The 24,913-nt window shown below is 38.0% G+C and overlaps 1 protein-coding gene across 5 annotated transcripts in view; it reads left to right on the plus strand.

Annotated features, from left to right (window-relative positions):
• Dnm3 (dynamin 3) overlaps positions 1-24,913 on the plus strand; it is a 535,700-nt gene that overhangs the window by 203,461 nt on the left and 307,326 nt on the right. For 3 of the 5 annotated variants that reach the window (XM_005374853.2, XM_005374856.2, XM_005374854.2), the window contains exons 11-14: positions 1,765-1,851; positions 7,746-7,816; positions 17,125-17,176; positions 17,999-18,028. In XM_005374853.2, coding sequence (XP_005374910.1) covers positions 1,765-1,851; positions 7,746-7,816; positions 17,125-17,176; positions 17,999-18,028 — 240 coding nt within the window. The remainder of the gene's footprint in view (positions 1-1,764; positions 1,852-7,745; positions 7,817-17,124; positions 17,177-17,998; positions 18,029-24,913) is intronic. The other 2 variants (XM_005374855.2, XM_005374857.2) reach the window with 1 other exon arrangement.

Below are 24,913 nucleotides of genomic sequence, written 5' to 3' on the forward strand. Positions count from 1 at the left end.
GGGTTCTGGGGATGATCATCTACAATGTCAAAAGAGGTCCCTGGGGAATGTTTCTAAAACGGGAAGTGGAAGCTCCATTTAGATCCTGCAGTAACTGTGATCTATGAAAGAAGCTTCTGTGAGCCTATACCACAGGACTCAGATGGGAGCAAATTCTTATCACCCTTGAAATGAAGAATTGGTGGTCTCATGAAGACACACACACTAGATTGTGACTTTTAAGGTGAGGCTAAGTTTCTATATTTGTATGATGTCATTATAAAAATATTCTATATCCACTGCAGATGACTTTGGAAACACAGAGGAGTAAAATTATGCAAAATTCAGAGTTATCAGTATGTATTAACATTTGATAGTATTGGTGCAGATCTCTTCCTATATCTAGCCAGTAGATTTGCAGCATGAGGGGATGAGGTGAGCTGGTGGTTGTGATAGTTCTGTGAAGCACAGCCGCTTGTTATCTGACGGACACACCGTTGTGCATCACGCAAGCTGTAAATGTGACAGGCACAGTGACCCTGGGTGACCACAGAGCAGCCACAGCTAAAAGATGCCTCATCCTAACTTCTTAGGAGTTTAGACAATATTATATGCTCCAGTATTACTCAAGCACTTTGGGATTTGTAAAATTCTTGGGCTACATCCTTGAAGATTATCAAGGGAACATGGTGATGTGCAACCTTACATGTATGTATGTGTGTGAGTATGTGTGTGCCCTTGTATGATCACATCATTTATTCAATAGCCTAATTGTCTTCCCTTAACATTATAGTACAAACACCACGTCATTAGATATTATTAAAATGTGAGTTGAAATGACCACATTACTTTCTATTCTATAAGTGGATCTACCTTACTGTATTTGACTTCATTGGGTACTTATGTGGTTCCTATGCCCGACAAGCTCCACACCCCATAACTGCTCCCCAAAACCTTTGTCTGATTAAGCTCTTCTTCTAGATTAGGGCTCCTTAATCATTCCCATAGCATCCTATTTTCTTCCTTGTATTGAAAACTGTAATTAGTGATGAATTTTTACAGAATATCTTTGGAATAATTATCTGCATGATTGAGTAAATGATCAACAGGCATTAGTTCTACAGTTTTATAAAAATGTGTACATATATACATCTATTGGGGGAGAATTTTTTTTAAAAAATCATAGTAATCTCTCTATGGCTCCTGGAATGAATAAATAAGACAACCTTGGGTGCTAGAATTTTAAAACTTGAGTCAAAACCCTGGGTCTGCCAGTTCTGAGCTGTTTGGTCTTGAGGTTACTTAACCTCTCTGTGATTTAGCTTCTTCTTCTATAAAATGAGGTTAATAATTAGGTCTGTTTCTTCTGATTGTTATGAATATGCAGTGAGATGGTTCACGGACTGCACACAGTCAGCACTACAAAAATGCTAGCAATTATCATTTTCCTCATCTTAAATTTTTTTTTTTTTCATCTTAAAATTTTAAGTGCCAACTCTTCAGAGCATAGTGCTGGATAGAACCTAGGTTCCTGCTTTCTTCCTAGGGAAATGTTGTGCAGGTTTTGAAGTATCTTCTTTTGGATGATGAGCTCCTGATTCTAGTTTGTGGAGGTGTTTTTATCACCCCGACATTCTTCTGCAGGAGTTCCCCATATTGAACTTTCACTTCTAAGGAATTGTAACAAATATCTTCTGTAAAATAGAGTCCATCTCTGCTCCTTTTTTTGTAGCACAACCTTTTGAGTACTGCATTATAAACACTCAGACCTGTTTCTCTTCACAGCTGGCGAATTTTCCCAGACTTTGTGAGGAAACAGAAAGGATCGTTGCTAACCACATTCGAGAGCGAGAAGGGAAGACGAAGGACCAGGTGAGGAGGGACCTTCCCCGAAGGGCAAGGCCCCTGGGGCAAGCTAAAGTCCTCTAAGAATTTGTCTGCTGTTCTCCAGCAATCAGCCCAGCCCTTCCTAGCTGTGGGAAAAAGAGAGGATCATATACCCACATTGTATTCATTTCTACTTCTGTATAATTATGCACATACGTTACTATTCTACTATTTTATGCATGTCAGAAACATAAGAAATATAAAGATTTTAGAAGAATGAAGTTAATACTTAGTTAAAGGAGTTTCATTATTTTTTTCCCCTCAACACCCCGTGATCATCATGTATACCTCTCTAGCATATACACATCCCAATTTGAAAACCACTAATTCAGAAACACACCACAGTTTTTTTCTTTAAGCCAGGGATTCTTAAGTTTTAATGGACTTACATATGGGCTCCAGGGTGTTCATAAATTCCTAAAATGTTACGCAAAACGTTGAGTGAGTTTACTTTTTTACTGAGGAGAATAGTCATAGCTTTTAATCAACTTATCCACGGAACTTGTGAGTGAAAACAAATTTAAGAACTGTTTTTCTAAACATTTCTTACTATTTTGCATGGAGTAATCTTGAAATTGTCTTTTAAACCAAGTTCTGTTATTTGGAAAGATTATTATTATTTTTTATTTTAAAGAGAATAAAAAATTTAAATAATATATTAAAAATGATACAGAATTTCAAAACAAGATGTAAGGAAGTTAACAATGGTTGTTATATTACATATTGTTATCTTCAAAGTAGTTGTTCAGATTACCAGCTATAGGCATGCAAAATTGATCAGTTAAGCATTAATTGTTCCTTTCAATAAGCCACTAGAAATTAGTAGTACTATTATTTTAGCTATCTTGTGTGTATACATTTATTTTCCTCCCTACTATCTTTCTTTTCTCCTTTCCCTCATCCCAGTTGTTCTTTCCTTTTGAGGAGTTTCTTTCTCTGGAGAGATTATTTTTTAAGTGAGGATAATGCATTTTATTTTATTTTATTTTATTTTTTTTTTGATTTTTCTCCGGTACCAGGAACCGAACTCACGACCTTGCGCTTGCCAGGCAGGCGCTTTTGCCATTGAGCTAAATCCCCAGCCCCGAGGATAATGCATTTTAAAAGGTGAAGGAATACATGAAAGTAACATTTTCTCATATTTAAATAGATTTTTCCAGTTACTTATAAAATATTATAATAGGGAATGCAAAGGTTTTCAAATACTCAATTTTCACAATACAGTCGGATGTGTGACATGGTGCGAAGAACGCTTGGCGCAGCCCATGTGCTCTCCACTGAATAACCCTACATTCGTGTGTGAATCACTTCTTTGGACCATGGTCTTCTCAGGTACAGCACTGGGAAGTTGGTCTGTATAATCCCTGAAAACCTCTAGAAGTTAGTATTTCAAGACTGTGTGCTTCTCACGTGTATTGGAAGAAGGAGGGGAGGAAGGCAAGAATGGAGAAAGAGAGAAAGGCAAAATTAAAAATAAGAGGCTTAGAGAGAGAAACCGCGGTGGGAGAAGGGGCGCAGACAGCACAGCGTGTGTGCTGGTGGGAGGGTAGGCGGAGAGAGGGAGAGGCAGAGAGACGAGGCCCGGCAGCCCAGGACTTTGGTGAGTGAGTCCAAAAACAACTGTTTCCCTGCTTGGGCCGTGGGACTCACTGTTACTACTTTTTATCGTTGTGCTTTGAGAGTTAATTAACCACTATTTATAGTTTTCACTTGTTTTCCAGCTTTCACAATCTTGGATAGCTATGAAGCTAGAAGTAAAAATAATAGACATTGTGACTTAGTGGAGATAAACAAGTCAGCAGTAACTCATGAGTCAGTGAAATAAAGCCTGGGCCTCGATATGTAGCTCCAAGCTAGAGGCACTCTCCTCCCCCATCTCATGTCTTGGACCAAGAAAACTTAACTTCTTAAAATCAACTGTACGCCTGGTCGCAAGTAAACAAGCGGTTTCAATTTAATATCATTAAATTATTCAAATTATAATATATTCTACTTATCTATTAGGGATACTATACAAAATTATATTGAAAGAAAAATAGTATTATTATTCAACATCTTTGTGACTATAGCTAAGTCAGTTGTTGACTTGTTTCATGTTTCATAACTTTTGTTTTACTAACATGACATATTCAGATTTAGCATTTGTTCTGGAATAGCCAGGTCCAGGGTATGAAAACCAGCTCCAGTGTGTCATGAGACTGAAGCAAGAAGCAGACAGATCTAGGATTGTGCAGAGTGCAATTTCTTGGGGTCTTCCCGATGGGAGGAGTGTGTGGTACTGGGGGACAAGACAGGGTGGATTCCTGGAATCTGAGTCCAAGATGGGAGGTTATAAAATGATTACGAAAAGTGACTTCATCCAAGGCAGAATGCATCTAATTTATCTCAAGAGCCAACCAAGCACATTCCTTGCACCAGGGTCAAGTCCTAAATCTCCATATACCACTCTAATGGGTTTGTCAGGTGTCTCCCTCTTAAAGGACAATCTCAGACAGCTTGCTCTGACAGCGATTGCGTTTTGAGGCTGGCAGTACTCACTTCTAATACAGAGCTGTGTGCTGCAGTAGAAGCATGCATTTTGGTAATATGATCTGCAATTTAAATTCTGAACGATGTATTGCCTTGGGCCATATGGTGCTTGTATCTCATCAGGGTGACCCATGTCCTCAGGTCTCTGCACCTGAACAGGTTTGAGGCATTTTTACAGTTTTGTTTCTTTAAATAAGAGGAATAATTAACTACCTCTGCTCAGAAAGCTTTGTGAGGGAAAAATCCTCAAAATGAAACATATAGGAAACCATAAATCTGTCTGTGAGCCTTTTTCTTAAACAAAGACTTTTGGAACATCTCCGCATGCCAGCTATTCTTCTAGGGGTTTCCATACATGTAACTGCATGCCAAAGTGACTGACTGTGGATGGTTACTGCTACATTTCCTCAACTACATGTTCAATAATAGTGTGTGAAAGCCCAGTGTGAAACTATGAGACAGTGAGAAAGATGAGAAAAAATGTGCTGCTTTCCTTTTCATCCCCTCTACATGACCTGGCCCTTCAGTTAGGGTGAACACAGCCTCCTCATTTCCAAGAACGTGAATAAGCACAGCCATAGCTTTTATTTTTTTCCACCTTTTTCCTCCTCTGCTGCAGTCCAACTTAATTTGTGTCTGTCCAAGATGTGACAGCCTTGGGTTATATTGAGAATTTTGTAGATATTTTGCTCCTCATGGTGGTAACAATTTATATACCTAAATACTACAGGTTTATTAGTACAAAGTCCTGGCCAAATGGGTTTAGGAATATAATGTGTAACAGAATCTGGCTTAATTTTGGGGTGAATAGAAGCAATTCTAGAGTTAATCTAATAAAAAGTCACTCCTAACTCTACAGTGTTCTTTCAGAGATAAAACTGCATCCAATGTGCTTTTTCATATAAATATGATAGTTTTGACTCAATAGCCCCTGTGCTTTGAATGTAGTTTTCGTACTGGGCTCGGGTTCAGAGTGAACTTTTAAATCTTGTTTCTTGACTGGTGCCCTTGGGACTCTTAGCAGCATTTGTTCAGATGACCGGCTGAGATGAGGTAGGAAAGCACAGCCTCAGAGTCCATAACACTAGACACGGACTAGGAAACTATAGTAAGTGGCCACATGAATAAATTGCTCCCTGTAAAGCAAATTGTTCTTCAAGCTTAGTAGATAGTTACAAAATTAAAACCACAAATATTTATTCAGCACCCGCTACCTGGATCATGGTAGGTTCTGGAGATAAACTGGAGAACAAGGTGGACATAGTTCTTGCTTCTGTAGAGGGTATAGTTTTGTGGGGAAAGAGAAACATCAAACAAAAAAATATGGAAATAATGAATGACATTTGCAGTAAAATCAAACTTAAAAAGTACAGAGTGTGCAAGGTATGATCAAAACATTAGTAAATGTTTACATTTTAAGAAATTATTACACTAAAGTTCACATTATAATTAATCACCTTTAAAATACACCCCCTCACCTTGAACATACTTATCTCATCATTCTTGCCACATTCTGAAGCAGTGCTTTACACTTTTTGTGAATGATTTTAGTTGTGCAATCATTTCTGCCTCAATTTCCCAGTCAGTCCAAAACATTAACCTTTCGTAGTTGTTTTGTCTGTCAGAAGTTGCATGGTCCCCCATCCAGTGAATAAGGTGGATGAGGACACACCGTACTGTTTTTAGATCCTGCCTTTCCATTGGATCGGACTTGACAGCAGCATTCACAGTATGTTTTCTTTTTTTTTTTTGGTTATACCTCATAAAGACACTCAGGAAACAGGACTTGCAGAACTGCTTCAGAAAGTGGCAAGAATGATGGAACAAGAGTGTTCAAAGTTAGCGAGAGTATTCTGAGGAGGATTCATGGCAATGTGTCTTTTTTACTATAACAAATCTTAAAACTTAAAATATTCACTGTATATTTTGATCACACCTTGTAATACATGTATATACAATTTAAGTATGGACCCAGACTGTGTGAGCATCATAGCAGGGTCCAACCTGGTCTCGTGTAAGAAAAAGGAGTGAAATCAGGGAAGATTTTCAGAAGGAAGTACCCGCTGGGGAGCGTGATGTAAAATTCGCCTGTGAACTGTTAACCAGGAGGACTCTGATGCACTCGTGTGCTACTGTCAGTGAAGGAGGCAGCATGGACACACTCAGTGTGGCCATCGGAAGTACATCCGACGAGGTGAAGCACGGCGCTCTGGAGGTACTGAGGCAATGGCTCAGATATTTTTCCCTCTTAACAAGCCTCAGCATCCTGGAAAGAGATACTTTGCGTTGAGAGAATGAAGAAAGCCGAACCCCCTTTTGAAGGTCTCTGGAATAAGACCCGCTTTCTTACAGTCCCTGGGGACTCCATTTCCCTCTTGTTCTTTCTCAGCCTTCTCATTTCTCCTTTGAAGAATATTTTTCTGCAGAGAAGCCTTCCAAATCTCTGAATTAAGAGTTTACAAGTACCTTAGGTTAGGACATTTTCTGGTGCTCCGGCATGTCTTCGATCTATTCCTTTACAAAGCTTTTTTGCATGCACGTGACGTCCCAGACGCGGACGGACGCACGGGGGTCATGGCAGCCTGTGTACTGACTCTGCGAAAGTGTGCTCCGTCAGCTAGGAGCGCCGCCCAGGGGTCGACGCTGGAATCGTGAGAGTGCTAATTTAGATGGATCAGGGACTATCCCTCTGATAAAGGACATTTTTGCAAAGTACTGGCTGATGTTTTGATTTGATAATGAAGCCTACTGAGCTGAGGGAGGTTTTATTTTCATTTGGGTACTGCCTTTCTCAATTGTTTAATGATACACTTTTGATTGTCGAGAGGGAACTCAAGAGATAGGGAGAGAGAAAACAAGAGGTAATACTGCTTGTGCATCTTTTGAATGCTATCCTATGTTTTAGAGGGGCAGAAAAATTTTAGTTAGCAAATAATACATGATTTAAATCTCAGACTTATTTCTTTATTTACTTTTTAACTTACGTATTTAGAGTGCGAAGGTGTGGGTCTAATAAAGAAAAATTGGTATAATTTTTATTCTCATTGAAAAATCAGTTTAAAAATGAAATGCATGGACCAGGCATGGTGGAACATGCCTGTAATGCCAGCACTCAGGAGGCTGAGGCAGGAGGACTCCCCAGCTACTGTCTATGACTCCCCAACTACTGTCTATGACTCCCCAAGTTTGAAGCTATCTGAGGCTACATAGTAATTTTCAGACCAGCCTGAACAGTGAACCCCTATCTCAAAAAATATTAAATGCAGATAGAATTTATAGGCAGTTATTGAATTTAATATTTGAGAATTTTCAAAGTGGGTGTCATTGATACAATTTTCTTTGCTTTGCAGGTACTGCTATTGATTGACATTCAAGTCTCCTATATCAACACCAATCATGAAGACTTCATTGGCTTTGCAAAGTACGTGACACAATTGACTGTCTTTGTCAGTTCCTGCTGGTTTGTATAGAACACACACCCTAAAGTTCTACTGTGATTCCACCCCCTTTTCAGAGTACTGTCTATGTCCATATTAACTCTGAGTCTACCTATTCAGGAGGTCTAGACTCCAAGGCCAAGGGGAAGATTACTTACTAATCTCTCAATAAAGTATTATAGTTAGATCTATGATAAAGCATTTGAAGTCTTATGTTTTAGATACTCATTATTTCTGGAATATGATCTGCAGTTTGTATTTGAACTCTCATAGATAAGCAGTAACAGACGTACATTTAAAATTTGTTTGAAACAATTTCCCACATTAATTTGAAATATCAAGTACAAGTCATAGGTTACAAATGCTTAGGACTTTTTAAAAATCAGAATATAGAGGCCTTTAAAAGTTATCTTTTGTGAATTTAGATCTAATCTGTTAGGTTGAATATTCTTTTTTTAAAAAACACATACATTGTTTATACATCTTTATTCACATATGTTGCTATTCTTCACAGATATTGTCATATGGACATTATGGTTATCCAGGGTATATTACTCACCATGAGATATTTTCAGCACTGTGAATTCAGCATATTTTCTTGGAGTCTATGTTTGTTTAATTTAAAGAATATTATTCTAACTCTAATAATATTTAGGTCTTGTAAGTGATTCTATTTTATATAAATTGTAAAATAAAAGAGCCTAGGTACTTCTATTTTAACTGTACTTCTATAGAATAGAGACAAAAAATAAAACACACCAAAATGCCAAACCAACTTACTTGAATGTACCCTGACTTCAAAGAAACAGATACTCTTCCCAATTACCCAGAGTAAATGATCTCAGTCTAATCTAGGCTATTTTTGATGCCTAGCTAACAGTGTAAATATATGTTGTACTGAGGGGCTATTACTGTTGAGTGGTAAATTAGTTTCCCTTGATCACTTTCTGTCTGTGCAATATGGATACACTTGTCAGAAGACAGCAATACATGCATTCCCGTCTGGCTACTCCATCGTCTAGGTAGGTGGTGGCCCCCGAGGTCTCACGCAGACCTGTCCCCTCCCTCTTAGCCCCCACGACTCACCATTTACACTGTTCATTTCCTTCTGCAAAATCACACCGACTCTGGTACATGCCTTTGCCCTTGGGCCTGGAAGAGAGATCTGAGAATTCCTTCCAGACCTCCTCGCAGTCAGTGAACACCAGGAGGCCTCTGCTAAATTCTACTTCAGTTTCCATGGGGCGAGGGAGAAAAAAGTTGTTGCTGCCTTTTAGGAGCTTGCTTAATAATCAGAAACTATAGGGAAACATGGGTAACCATTTAAACTGGAACATTGGCTAGCTACTTCACTTGCTTCTTTGAGGAATTTAAAAGACAAATCTTTGAAAAATAACAAGAATGGTGCCTTTCATGTTTATTTTTATGGAATGCAAGTGCCAGTCATAAAAGAGTAGCAGAAAAAAAAATAGCAGATGTAGACATAAACTGGACACAATAACTTAAAAGTGAAAAAGACATTGTATTATCATGTATTTTCATGCTGCCTTATCATGTATTTCAGTTGAAGCAGAAGAGGAAGAAAAGGGCATGATTCTCTGGGAAAGTGAAATTTTGAATATATTTATATAACCAGTGCTACAATTCAAATTTCACTCCTATATTCTTCTTGAAACATTTTTCCTGAATAACTTTTCTTTTTCTTTTCATGCTTTTTGTTTATTTCTTGGCCCTCCTTTCCTTCCTTCCCCCCTTCATTCCTTATTTCACTCCTTCCTTTTCTCTCTCATTTAAAGATAGTCTAGAGTTTAATTGTGGTCTAGTAAACGTCAATGTTTTCTACCCCAGAAGCTGAGGAATTATAACATTGTATTAATTCCTAGGTTCTCAAAAGCATGTACATTTTCAAATTCAATGCTTCCAAACAGTCTTTTGTTGCAGTTTCTTTGTAATCCTGGTAACTGCTCCCATTTATTAAAAACTGAGATAGATTATGACCCTTTATGATGTTGGGAGAGGAAAAAACCCATTGTTGAAATCGTTCTAGAAATCCAACAATCTTGCGTATTTTTTGTCACCCAAACCTTCTAAAGGACTGATGTGAGAGCCACAAGTCTGGGTATTTTTTTCTAGGAATCTAGTGAGGCATTTAGCTTTCCTATATTTTAATTTACTGATATAGCAAATGGAATTCTAAGTAATCCCTGTATTGTACACCTTTCAGGATTGTTGGAAGATCAAATTTATGAAGTTGTGTGGACACAAACTGTGGTGTAGTCTGTAAGAATAAGAGTCTGTGTCTCTGTCTACACACACACACACACACACACACACACACACACACACACACGCTCTTTGGTTACTGAATGCACCATTTCACATTGTAATAAAATTTATAATGACTAAAATACAGTAGTATAATTGCTACTATTTATTAGTTGCCAGTGTCATCTCCAAAGACAATGCTTTTGTTTTTGATTGCATATGCTAATTATACATATTAGTAGGGTTCAGTATGGCATTTCAGTACATGATTATATTGATCCAATTTGCTGATCAATTCCAACTTCCCTTTAAGCTCCCTTCTCAACTTCTAGTGTTAATTATCAAAAATGACATTTGGCTCTAAGACTCAGAGTAAACGTTCTATTCGTTCATGCGCTGAGTGGAAGTACATTGAAGTGTGACATGTGATAATTATAAAAATGAAGAAATACTCATTTCAAGATCACTTTGATGGGTTGTGGTATTTGCTGTGCTTTTAAAAATTAAAAAAATATGGTTGTAGCTATAAATTTTAAAGTTGGCAGGAATGCTGTTTCCATCAAGGAAGAAAAGTCAAGCCATATTTGAAGACAATTATGTAAGTATTTTTAGTTCCAAAGATAGAAAATTAAAGTCTGGGGTTGAGGAAAGTGAGCAGTTGTTTCCTGAAAGTTTTTTTCAAGAGTTGCCAGAAGATAGGGGACCACATGTCAGATTTATAGGATGGTGATGTACATAGTATATTACATGTATCATTTTTTTTTTAAACTAGGATGATTTCTTTTGTTCTAAAATTTTTTTTAAGGGAAAACAAATTCTAAAATTTAAGTAGTAGAATGTTCAGTGTCAGGGTATTGTTCAAGACATCTCAAAATTCTTTTCCACTTACAATTTATTCTGCCATGTTGGGTATGTGGGACTTCACTTGCTGTCTCTCAGTTGTTTGTTAGACATGGACTGTAAAATATGTACCATGTGTCATATGTTCAAGTGTAGCCTGCTGTAGGCTTCTTTGGAATTTCCGGACTTCCCAAAGCTTGGGCATGCAACTATAGTAAAGTTTCTGAACCTCAAAATGTAGTATTTAGAAGTAAATGACAACTTTTCCTGTGACTTAAGGATTTTAATTTGTCATTTTTTTCCTTTTGCAAAAAAAATCCCTGTTCTATATTTTCTAACATATCTAGTTTTGGGCTTTTTAAAAAAATAAGAACTAGTCCAATTATCCCTTCCTTCACATCCCCTCATTCTCAGTAATCCAGCTATTTGAAGAGTAGGGCAAGCCTGCGAGCTGAACGCCTTGGGGAGTAAAATTGCAAATTCTTGTGCTTGTCTTCATTTGTTCCAGGACACCATTTGCCTCCTGAGTTATAAGATTTATGCAGTTCAGTGGTTTGAGAGAAAGAGGGGCTCTCACTAGGGGCCGTTAAAGTAATGTCTGTATACCATAAGCAGCAGACTAAGGTCTGTTTACTTTTCAGTCTGCTGAGTAGGTCTCAGCACCTGTTTTCTCACAGTGGAAATAATACAGTGTGCATAGTTCAATTCTTGTTACATGAGCACCATGAAAATCGCACGGGTTGTAGCAGTCATTATATCTATTTCCTGATCTTCTGGAATTCCTCTGTTGCCATTTCACAAAACGTGTATTTGAACCTTGCCACCAGTTCCAGAGCAAGCATGGTCTTTCCCTTTACATTCTTCTTTTTATGTTTTCCTAGCACAACATCATGATCTATTATAATAGTATTTCTAGTTCCTGTTCTCCCACAAGGGTCTTCTCTGTCTCATAGAATCCAAACTTGGGTATTAGCGCATAACAAGATTCTTCTTTCAATTCATATGCAAGTTTAGCTATTAAATACTTGGCTGCTCACTGGGATTATTACTGGGTAGAAATATAAGCTTGAACAATTGAAAGGACATCAATAGTGTCACCTCTTCAAATGAATTAAAAATTTCAATGTTCAAAGACCATTGTAAAAATAAGTAGACTTCCATCCTCAAATCTATTATTTTGAACTTTGTTTTCACTCTTGAAGTGAATCTTGCAAGATGAGTGATCTTTCTTTCATAGCCATCCCCCCAGTTCTGTATGATTTTCTTAGATAATATTTAGCTTGAAGTTTCTATTGATAGAACTGACATCATTTCTTTTCCCTTTGCTTCCATCTGATTGGATGAATTAGACCTATACATGGGAGTCTTGGGACTCTAGGAAGTGTGTGTAATCTTGGAGTAATATAAGACAGCGTTCTAAAAAACTACATCCCTCCACAACAGTGTTACTCAGTAGAACTTTTTGAAGTTAAGAAAATATTTTTCAACCTGTGTGGATCAATCTAGTAGCCACTAATTGTATGTGACTGTTGAGTGGTTGAAATGTGGCCAGAGAAATGAGGAAATGAAATTTTAATTTAAATTGAAGTTTTAAATTTTAATTTAAAATAATTGAAGTTTTAATTTATGCTACGTCTGTCTCCCACGTACTGGATTGGACAGCACACCTCTTGGTCTTTGCGGGAGTTTTTTTCCCTCCATCCATGGCTTAGTAACTGTTTTTTTTTTTTTTTTTTTTTTTTTTTTTATGAGTAGCCTTCTCTAGATCCTTTCTTTCCTCACTTCCTGTGTTGTGCCTGAGAGATCTCACTTGCTTCAGCACTTCAGTTACTGGCTTTATCTGATGACTCTGAATCTTGAGCTCCATTCCAAAACCTTTTTCTGGACTGTGCACCATATTCAGCCACCTACTGAATATCTCCGCTTGTGAACCCTAAATCCTTAACCCAATAGTCCCAAAATACACTTGTTGCCTGCTCTCTAAATGTGCACCTCTTCCCACTCTCTGCTGATGCTTACACCACACACCTGGATGTCATCCTGCACTTCTTGTTCTCCTCTCTGTGTCTCTCTCCATCTTTGCCAAATTCATTTGACTCTTTCTGGAATAGTTTTTGAGTTTTTCTATTTCTTGTCGTCATCACTGACAAGCTGAAGTGAGTCCTTTCTTACTTGGATTGTTGCAACAATCTCTGCCTGTTGTCATGGTCTTTCTCACTCCTTCTCAGAGTCCCTATAATTTCAGAATAACTTCTAACCTTATTAACCTGATTTCCAAGGCTGTGTATAATTTGTCTCCTTGCTTCTCTTGCCTGTTCTATCGTCATTATTCTTCTCTGCTCCCTTCCCTGATGTTATGCTACAGCTAGTTTGTACACTTTGGGATTTTTAAATGTATCGTACATACTCTGGCCTCAGGACAAGCTGATGATATGCTTCTTAATAAACATTGATAGTTTGGTTATAAATGACTCTCACATCAAAATAGAATTCCATAACTATTTCTTAAAAACCGTCCATGAACCTTGTGCTTGGGGTGAGAAGCAGATGTCCGTAAGGAGAGAAGCAGAAAGACCAAGCTTGATGCAGTACACCATCCGCTGTAGATGTTGCAGGGGAAATACAGCCCTGACTCTCATAGGAGCTTGTTTATGTGATGCAGGCACAGCAAAAGCTTTGGGAGTTCATGGACAGAGGAGACACTGGAGGTTTCTAAGAAGGCGTAATCCACAAATGACACTTGATTGGACTTTGAAGGCTGACTAGGACCCGCCTCAGCCTGTGATTGTTTTCCATATTCCCTGCTTTGCAGTCAACACTTCCCAATTTGGGGAGGTAATTTTTATAAAAAAATTACTTTGATCGTGGCATTTACTGGCTCAGAAACATTGACTCTATCTGTTACCTACAGAGTAATAGCCAAGATCTTTATAATTAGACGCAGCATACAGTCATTATAGCAGATGATTTTAAGGTCATTCATAAACTCGAGTCTCTGATTGTATAATTCTGCCACAATAGTTTTGCTGTTCACAATTTTCCTACCTGCCTTATCTTTTTATTTCCTGACTTTGCCGGTGTCATTTCTGTGCTTGGAATACAGTTGGCTGTCTTCCTGTATTAACATTTATCTGTCAAGTTTTCTGTGAAGTCTCAGATCACATGAGACTGAAGTGACATTTCTTCTTTCTGAACATTCAGGGCAATTACTAAGTATAGGACTTATTTCATAAGCAGTCACCGCCTCTTTAGCGCACTCTTCTGCTCCTTGTGTCTTGTATTTTCTCATGAACAAAGCTGGAAGGGAACATGCACACAAATTTTTGAGCAGAGGTAGCGTTGTGGCTCTTCTGTCTTTCAGTGTCTTCTAACATACTCTTACTTTTATTAAAATTTAAAGTTCTTATTATAGATGCCTAAATTCATTGTGTGTCAAGCATAAACCTGATAAATCTAATTGGGTTTTGTGTTTTAGTCTTATAGAAGAGCCCTTTGTGGTTATTTGTATATAGTACAAAGTTTTACAATTAACAGATGCACACAGTAAGAAGTTATAGGGTGATTATGTCTTGTATTTGAGACAGAAGCAATTTTGTCATTCCATTAAGTTCTTATATATTCACTTTAAATAGATCTTATCCTTTACTTGTTACTTCTGTTTTGTGTATGTATCTCTTCACCTATACTAGATAAACTGTAGGTTTCTGACACCTTATTTGTACTTATATTTTCTTCCAAATTGCCACACTAAAATTTTTGACTTATGAGAAATGAAAACATTATATAAACGTATATCTTATAATATTGCTGAGGTAGCCAATTAAATACCTGTATCCAAGAATATGTCCAAGCATTCAAATTAACTTGCAACTCTTTAGACATTTTTGCATAACACATTCTTAAATGACTACTTTGAAATATTTTTAGCTCAATTATCATAACAGAAAAATTACAATAAAGGTTCTTTTCTAATTAGGTAAACTTTTTATTGTTATGTGTGAAGTAACTTTAAGTGCCTAAATATATCATTAACAATAGTATGTTTGGGGCTGGGGATTTAGCTCAGCGGCAAAAGCGCCTGCCTGGCAAGCGCAAGGTCGTGAGTTCGGTTCCTGGTACCGGAGAAAAACCAAAAAAAAAAAAATAGTATGTTTGAATTATATATGGCCAGTTGCCAGACGGTTATTCTTTGGGTACAAAGTGTTTACTTTAACTGAAATATTTCAGATTGATTTATCCTCAACTAGCCATGAAACTGTTTCTCTTTATGCGTCCTCTCATAGGTGGTAGATCCTGAAATGCATTATTTTGTTGGTGAACATATTAGTGGAAATTCTCTTTATCTGGTGTTGCTAAAAGCTTCTGGGAGGAACTCTGCATCACAAGGAATCTTGGATGTAAAAGAAACATAAGAAGGCTGGAGGTGTAGCTCAGTGATACAGCACTTGCCTAGCTCATTCAAGGTCCTAGGTTTGATCCCAGGGAGCCCCTCCCCAACACACACAAGAACCTAAGAAATGGCCCAGTTTCCTACACACTGTGCAGCTGAGAACCTGCTGTCCATTTAGGTCAAACTCTGTCTAAGGCAGCACACAGAATCATCAACACACTTTCTCTATCCTTTGCTATATTTTCAGCTTCTTTTCTCTTATGTGATTTTAAGGAGACCTACACATAACTTTAGAGTCTCAGTAATTTATCCAAAATAAACACCTATGGGTCTGTTATAGTTTTAAAGTTACCACAGAGTTTTACTCAAAATATTTTTCTTCAAGGAAAATCCTGAAGCATAAATATAGTGCTAGGAAGAGATGGCCATAACCCACGTGGGAGGCAGGGTCACATTTGTAAAGTCAGTGTACCTGGGAGGAGAGCTGCAGAACTCCGGAAGGTGGCAGTGGGGAAAGGCGGTATGGGAGAGATTGGCAGTCCTGGGACAGTAGTTTCTGAGAGGCGTCCCGGGGGGCCAGAAGGCAGTGTGGGTTCCTCAGGTCCTGACCACAGACAGAAGCGTCACCTCTTTCACCCCTTCATCTATGTCTGAAAACTGTAGATTTAGATTACTGAGGAATTGTGGAAGATATATGAATTTCATTTTGATGAAGGGAATTATACAGTTACCTGAAAAGTAGGAAACTAGCAACTAAGATAAGGAAGAAGCTGAAATGAGTAAACTAGAAATTGTGAGAGAAAAAGATGCTCATAAAATATCTCTTGTAATCAAATATAGCATGACTCTTTACAACCTGCCCCACCCAGCCTTGCTTGAATGTAGTGTGTGCCTCTTCATCAATTTGAGTGAAGGTGAGCAACTTAAATATATCAGGAGAGTTTGTAAAAGACAGCTATTGTGAAGAACCATCCTAAGTGTGGTATTGCTTTCTGTCTTACTACTGAATCATAACTTTACATCACTTTTTTTTTGTTTTGTTTTGTTTTTGGTTTTTTTCCGGTACCAGGAATCAAACTCATGACCTTGCGCTTGCCAGGCAGGCGCTGTGCCGCTGAGCTAAATCCCCAGACCCCTTTACATTACTTTAAATAGCTGATGTCTTTAACTTACCTCCTCTCTATTTTAGACTATTCCATTGTTTCCCAAAACAGTGACTGTAAACCCTTAAGCTTGTTTTCCCACAATAACAAAAATGAGTTTTATTTTTTTCCATCATGAGAGGATTCCAGGGATCCACCAGAAGAAAGCCTTCATCCTTTTGAAGGACAGAATAACATAGAGTTTAAACGTGTAGGCTCTGAGGTTAAATTGTTACAGTCTTCTTGGCCTTTATCCCAGGATTACCCCACAGAGCTGTGGTAAGAAGTAAAATTACGAATATCTGTGAAACACTTAAAATAGGGCACCTACTCAATAAACCTTAACTTAATTTTCATTGCGACTATTCTGTATGCCCGTGGGATATCACAACAACTCATATTACTATTAATGCAGCAATGCCTCTTTTGCAGGTGGGGAATTAACATTTTGGTCTGTGATTGTTAAGTGCTACTAGAAGTCCCACTCAGTTGGTTTTGCTGCCACAATTCAACCGACCTTATTTTCTTTTTGCAGTAGCTGTGCCGCCGTTGTTGCCCCAATTTTACAAAGCTTGTCTATATTTTAGTATCTGTTACTTGTTTGGAAAATGTTCTTAAGAGTTTCTTCAGTGGTGCTTTCCTTTGGTTTTCTCAGTGCTCAGCAGAGGAGCAGTCAGGTTCACAAGAAAACCACAATTGGAAATCAGGTAGGAATTGTAAAAGAGAGTGGTGCATGCATGCCTTAAAGAATATCGACTAAATCGCTTGATTGACTATTTTTTTAAGTGCAAATTAATCACGTGCAAATTTTGCTTAACATGCAGTTTTGCACTTTTTATTTTTGCTTTTAAAGTTTTTTTAGAGTGACTTGCATTGCTTCTTGGCTATTTTATGCAGTTAAACATATTGATTTATTTTCAATAACTTCTCTGCTACTTGCTCTGCATTTCAAATATGACTCCTTGTGTCCTCCTTTGCTTGCTTACATGACCCCTAAACTTAACATTGACTGTAAGTCAGTTCAAGGTTAAAATATGGTGAGTAGTTGCATGAGCTTTCTGGTGCTGCTGACTAGTTCACACGTTTGCACAGCTTGGTAACAGTGAAGGGACAGCTCATGAAAGAGGCAGTTGGTGGATTTCACCTCTGCCACACTAAATTCCTGTTGGTAAACGAAGACGTTCATTCTTACGAAGCTCTGATCTTCTGAGTTTTTGTGTTTTGGGGCTGACCAGCTGTCTCTGACTAATAGCGCTCTGCAGAGATTGTATTAACTCTGGCAATTTGCTGTTTCTTTTATGTTTCATGTGATAATAAGTATTTGCATTGTTATTTCTTTTCAAGTCAAAACAATGATGATTTTTTCAAGCTTTTTTTTTTTTAAATTCAGAGGTACAATTATTGAACAAATTGAACCCTCTGCTCTAGATTTTTTTTTCCATTGTTTTGAAAGGAGAAGAGGTAATAACAGACTTTATTTTAAAAACTTTTTTTTCTGAACTAAAGCATATAATTCTTTGCTATTTCAGGGAACCAATCTTCCGCCTTCAAGGCAAATTGTACGAGCTAAGTTCTGTAAGCTTTACTGTTGCTTTTTCATTTAGCTTCCCAAGGCCACGGTTTGTCTTTAACTGATTAACTCAACTAGCGCTTGCTACTAATTTTTTTTTAAAATGTAGGTTGTCTTGTTCGTAACACCTTATCACTGAAGTAAAAATCCTCTTCAGAGGGTTCATCCCTTCACTGCTAATAACTTGCTGTGATTGAAAGGTATGAACTAGTAAACTCTAAAATGCTGTAATGATAAACCCTTAACACTGTGGGTGCTTCGACATTTCTCTAATTTCAATGGGCCTTAAAATAATTAAAATCATTAATGACCTTCATCTCCTGTCCTTTTATGCTTTGTTGTTCTGAGGTGTAAGCCCTTCTCTTTCTTTCACTGATAATATTTTCAATAAATGTAGGTGATGCTTCTCAAAGGTGGGTAAATATTGAATATCTTATTTAGCTGTATTTGCTGATGTCTTCCGAATTTCAATTTGTATTTACTGTTTTAAAATAATAAAACAAAGACCAAAATTATATGGATTGATATTTTATGACGGTAGAGTTGTCTTTTAAAACTAGATAGTATATCTTTACCTCATAGAGTTATAAAGATGCTATCAAATGTTTAACATAGGAGTTCAGAAAAAAGTCATGTTCTCATTTCTACTGTGGATCAAGCAAGGTCTTCCAACAGTGCATGATTTGAGAAGGAGATTAGAACACAGGCCAGTTGTTGGCTCTGTGATGTTTTGGAAGACACAAATTTTAGACGTAGACACTCCTGGGTTCAAATTTCATTCTTCCTCTTGGGAATCATGAGCACTTGGGTAAATGGAGAATGACGTTGCTCAGTTCCATGATGGGATGAAAAGGAAATATCCATGGAGAGTAATTGTGACAATCAAACATCATATACAAATGAATTTTACAGCCAGTGCCAGATAAATTCCCTACAAAGAGTAGAAACCTTGTTCCTAGCACTTCTTGGGGAAACTTTTAGGAGAAAAAAAATGAGAAGTGTAACAAAATTATTAAGTTATAAAATGAGAACCATGAAATACTTGGAAAACTTGGAAGTTATGGTGAATTATTCTGATGCCCCCAAAACCTGGATTATGGCTGAGTGTGCTGCAAAGAATTCATGTTATAAAAGTTTTCTCGTGGTCAGAAATGTCTCTAGTCCAAGAAGTAGATACATATGGGAAAAGCAATAATGTAGCAGTGTGAATGTATACTTAAATGATATCTGAAAGGAAACTTGGAGCAGCTTTCCACGATAGATCTTCCCAATGCTAAAATCATATTAATCATGTTTCTTTGACTTTACTTTTGCTAAATTCTTCAAGGCCCACATATTATAGTTTTATGACCCAAGATAATAGAATTGGATGAAAGTTCTAACAGAATATAGAAAAATATAGAATATAGAGTCCCTATGCAAAGCCCTTGGGACCAGACATGCCTTGAAGGTCAGAATTTTTTGGACTTTAGAAAAAACTACATTCACTATGTCATATATTACTCAACATTCCTGCAGGGTCAGAAGAATCACCCTGTAATTGAACACATTCTATTTATATAGTGAAACAAATGAATAATCACACCACCTGAACTAAATAAGGAATATAAATCTTCTTACATCAGTTCAAGTTTTCCTGCCAAATTTGTTAGAAAACAAGCTTTGAATTTGAGACTAAGACATTATGGTTTTTTTCCCCCTTGAACCCTGTTTCCAGGTTTTATTTTAAATTTAATTAAGTTTATTGATACAATTTTGATATGTACAATGATCACATTCATCATAGGAAATTCGTACCTGTGCATGATATAGGTTGATTTGTCTTTTTTCCCTCCCATTCTTCTCCTCTCCCTTCAATCCCTCTTCCCCTCCTTATTTACAGAGCTTTGCTTCCATTTTATTCTTCTTTTCTCATTTTTCTTTTTCCCTTTCTTCCTTTCCCTCTTCCCTTTCCTAGTTCCCCTTTCCTTTTGAACAATTTCTTCCCATTTCACAATACCTACTGTACAATTTGGTTCTTATTTATACTTTCAGTGCCTCACACCAGACAGACAATATGATATTTACACATGTGTGTTTGATTTATTTTACTTGAGAGTATGGTCTCAATGTCCATCCATTTAGTGATAAATACCTCAAGTTTATCCTTCTTTATGGCCAAGTAGTACCCATTATATAAAAAACACATCTTTTTATCCATTCATCAGTTGATGGGCATTTGGGTTGTTTCCAAGATTTAGCTATTATAGACTGTGCTGCCCTAAACATGGGTGCACATATGTCACTGTGGTATGATGCTTTTACATATTTCTGTTGATATGGTGTAATACATTTATTGTTTTGTGTATATTGAGCCATCCCTGAATTCCTAGGATGAATCCCACTTGGTCATGGTGGGATCTAATCTTTATGATTTACTGCATTCTGTTTGCTAGGATATAATTGAAGCTTTTGTGTTTGTGTTCCTTAGGGAGATTAAGATATTATGATTTCACATATCTTATTTTCCAGAATCAAATCTAATAATTTAAACCCAATACAATATGTTTTATGAGGCCTTTTTTAGTTTTTCTGCTTAGAAGACATGAACCATAATCACTTGAGATTATTTTCTTTATGAATCACAGCATCTCATGTTGATTTTGGTTTGTGTGAAAACAGTTTTGGCTGTCAAGATGCTCAGAGCCAGTAACCTTGGGGTCCAGCCTTCCAACTGATGCTGGCTTTTATAGTTGTAAAAAGGAAAGACCATGCAGTTTCCTAGCAAACAGTCCTTCCACTTGTGCTGTTAGGGCTCCTGGTTATGGGAGTCTAACATATAGAATCTATTCTGAAATATTTGAGGAGGATTGAAGGAAAGAAAAATTCCTCTTTAGAGTATAACTCCTCTTCATTTTTGTCTACATAGAAACTCATAGTTTCACAAGTTGTCAGGAAATGCACATAGGCGTGCACACATGCATCTGCACACACACACAAATTAGTGCACAGTGCACCTAGAATTGGATTATTCAGAGTTTAAATTAAAGCTTCATTCATCCTTGTACTCAGCAAACAAGCATCCAGAACCCAAACGTGCCAAAAAAAAAACAGTGATGGGCATTCAAAGTCATATCATGAGTGAATACTGGGGTCTGACCTTGGGAGCTCAGAGCCAAGGAGCTCGTGGTCAGCTGTTGAAGTCCACCTCCTGCACCAAGACTAGCGCCTTTGAGCTGTCTGCCTCACAGAAGCATGGAGACTGCAAGAGGCTGGCCCTAACCCTCAGATCCAGTTACCCTCTCCATTGTCTTGCACTATCATATTTTACTATTTGAAACATTCCTGTTTATTTATTATTTTTTGTCTTTATAAGGATCTAAACTCCATTAAAATTACTTTTTGTGTTGCTGAAAGCATTGGGGGTATCACTGTAAGTTTTTTGAGTAGAATCCTATCCACAGTTTCAAAGGATATTCTGTCTATGGAGTGGATAATAGCTTTGAAGAAGAGATGAGACAGAAGACCAGTGAGGAGACTATGGTGGATAAGAGATTATGGTTGATCTGGGAAGGGGTATTTGTATGGGTTTGAGAAAATGCTCATAATTTCAGGATATATTAAGTGGGAAGGATTCAAAGAATCTTTATGAATGAGATGCTTGGAGGAGGGCTGGAGATTGTCTGCAGTTCCACCTAGATTTCTCTTTTAGAAACAGATCAGATAGTGGTGCTCTTCACACAGAAAGGAACATATTGAGAAAATTAAATATGAATGCAAAATCAGGAATAATAGTATTGTTCCATCACAGTGGGAGACTAGAATAAACTGTCCAGTAGTGCATTGGATAAAAGCCAATGCAAAAGAGAGAGAATTATTTTTTCAAAGATCTATAGAGCCATTAATGGATTTTCAATAAAGAAGGAATAACAACTGACTTTTATGTTAACAAGATCTGGGTGTCAGCCACATAAAGTTGTTTGGAAGTATAAAGCTACAGATATAGAAATTGATAGGAATTGCCAGAAGTAATTTAAGTGAGAAAAATACAAATGTTGGTGCCTGGAGGTGTGTAGGACAAAGGACAAATTCAGAAGCTATTTAGTGATAGAATCAGAAGGGTTGTGAGTAGTTGTTGGAGGGTTAAGTCGTGCTCCCAGGCTTGTGGCTAAGGAGACCCACTGACAGTGGAGAGTGCAGGTGAATGAGGAGTGGTGTTAGGGAAGGTGGGAAAGGAAGGTGCTGATTTGTTTGTGCCTACTGGAGACATCACTCGGATCTCAAACTCAGCACTCATGCAGATTGAGTTTTACAGTTGTCCGTGTATACAGTGGTTGCTAAAGCCATGGGATAGATGCAATTGCCTCCAAAGGATGTGAATGTAGAAAGAGATGTGGTAGTTAAGGATGATGGAGAAAAAACTGGAACAGAATGATGAACTGTAAAGGAGGCCAAGAGCAATGGGAGAGATAAGACAACTTGGATGTAGGTAGGAAAACTCTTACCAGGAAAGAATATTTCCAGGAGGGTATAGTCAATAGGATGAGATATTTCTGGGAACTCAAGAAACTTGGGGGAAGTTCTCAGATGGTTGGACTGAGAAATTGCAGTGTTCGGGACCATTAAGGGTCCAGTGATATTAACAGTCCTCTTGACCTTGAAGGTTGTTCTTCTGTTCTACAGCTAGAATGTGGCATAAAGCTGAGGACACAACCACCTCATTTTAGACATCCTGAGCTGAGGTTTTTCTATGGAAGCAGCATATGAGGTCAAAGGAAAAGATAAAGCTTTGAAGAGAAAGAAGTTGTGGTGAAGGATTGTGTAATCTAACATGAATGGTGTTGATTGTTGTATAAATCAGGGTAGGTTGTAACTACCTGAGAATTTCGTGGCTTAGTGTAATAAAAGTTTAACTCACCCTGCTATAAGAACCCAAATAAGGTCAGCAAGACAGGGTCATCCTGCTTCATGTGTTATTAGCGGACAGAATTTTGGGATGCTTGGCTTTCTTCCAGTAGATGAAACAGAGCTAAAGGCTTGAATGACAGAGGTTTTTAAGGACTAGCCCCAAAGTGACACATATCTCTTCCCTTTCCATTCCAAAGCTCAGTCACTTGGGTTCTCCTAACTGCAAGGGAAACAGGAAAACATAATCAGAGCTAGTATTCAGGTAAAAAGAAAAAACTCAAGATGATGTTGAGTAAAAGTTGAAAGGAAATTGATAAACCAGGTCAATGGAGGTTTCCCTGAAATCGGGGAAAATATGTACCAGAATTAAGAGGAAGGAGTGATGGGGGGTTTGAAGAGAGTGAGGAGGATGTTGTCTTTCAGGGTTTAAGAGGCCAGAGTGTGCCGCCTGAAGGTCAGAGGTGTTGCTGGAATCAGCGCAGACGCTGGAGGAGGAGCACCGGTGATCACCACTGATATTTAAGGAGCAATGTTTCTGTGGGGAGCTAAAGAGAAATGGGATGAAATTTCCTAAGCTTGAATATGTTTGGGATGAGAATCGATGTGGCACTGAGGTGGGAAATAATTCGTTCCTTTAGTCTCCAATGGTAGGACAAGAAGACGCTGCCCACATGCTCCTTGGCTCCCGAGTTCACCCAGTTGAAACTGAGACTGAGGGCGGAGAGAAAGCAGGTGCTTGCACATACCTGTGTCTGGAACCCCCTGGTCCCAGGTTTAGAATCTGTTTTGTTTGCTATCAATGTAGTCATGACTGCTCTAACTTTAGATTGCAGTCTGGAACTGGGGCTTTCGTAAAGCTACAAATCTCCAGGTAACTGGGGTATCCGCTTTTGGTATTATAGACTCCAGGAGAAAAGATATGTTTTTTTATCAAAACAGAGTTTTGTGCTTCCTTAATTTCTTTTGATTTTCTTTTTTTTTTTTTGTACCAGGAATCAAACTCAGGACCTTGCACTTGCCAGGCAGGTGCTTGTGCCACTGAGCTATATCCCCAGCCCATGCTTCCTTAATTTCCAAAAACTCATTTTAGGAAATCAGTACCTTAAAACTTCCCACATGTCTCAAAAATTGTCAACACATACCAACATCCTGAAAATATCCTGCCAGGTCTACTAGTACCTCAGCCTCTGTAAACACACTGAGTCCAATGTTAAAACTGGTGAACATTTAATTAGTTATTTTACAAAAATCGGTCACAACAATTGGCAGCTACCTAACCTAAGGGAGAGGGCTCCTCCCAGTCCTCTCCCTTTCCTCTCTCAGCTCTCGCCCCTTTCGGGTGGGGGCGCTGTCACTGGCAACCTCGCCCTGACTTGCAGGGTGCTGCTATCTACATTATTTAGGGTTCTTTCAGGTGTAAATTTCAGAAAACTCAAAAGACTATGAAAGAAAGACTTTATTAATTTACATCATTAAATACTTCTGTGGTAGAATTAAGCTTTGCTTAATCTATGGTTCTGATACGATTAAAAAAAAGTGGTCCCTTTTTCTATTTTTGGCTCTGTGTCTTTGTTGTTTGGCTCCATTCATGGGCCAAAGTGTTTCAAGATGGCTCCCCTCGGTTCCCAGGGGATTTCCTTCCTAGTTTGAATCCAGCAGAAACCGTAAAGCCTTTCTTCCAGGATTTTCAGAAAGACTCCTGAGTTTGACTCTGATCGAGCTGGGTTGGATCATGTGCTCATTCTGGAACCAGTCAGTGGCCAGAGAATGAGATGCAGTATCCTGATCAGTACAGGCCAGATCGTATGGGATGGGGTTGGCCCCTCACCAGGTCCCAGGGGTGGGCTCTCTCTCCACCTGAAATTTGGTGTCCTTTTTTTTTTTTTTTTTTTTGTAAATTATTAGTACGTGTTTGCAGTAGATATTGATTACATTGCTTGGGGGGAATCGATACATCTTAATTCTTTCTTCATCCCCTTACCTACCT

Source organism: Chinchilla lanigera, unplaced genomic scaffold (assembly GCF_000276665.1).
Source record: "Chinchilla lanigera isolate Chin_1 unplaced genomic scaffold, ChiLan1.0 scaffold00005, whole genome shotgun sequence".
In the NCBI taxonomy this organism is placed as follows: Eukaryota; Metazoa; Chordata; class Mammalia; order Rodentia; family Chinchillidae; genus Chinchilla; species Chinchilla lanigera.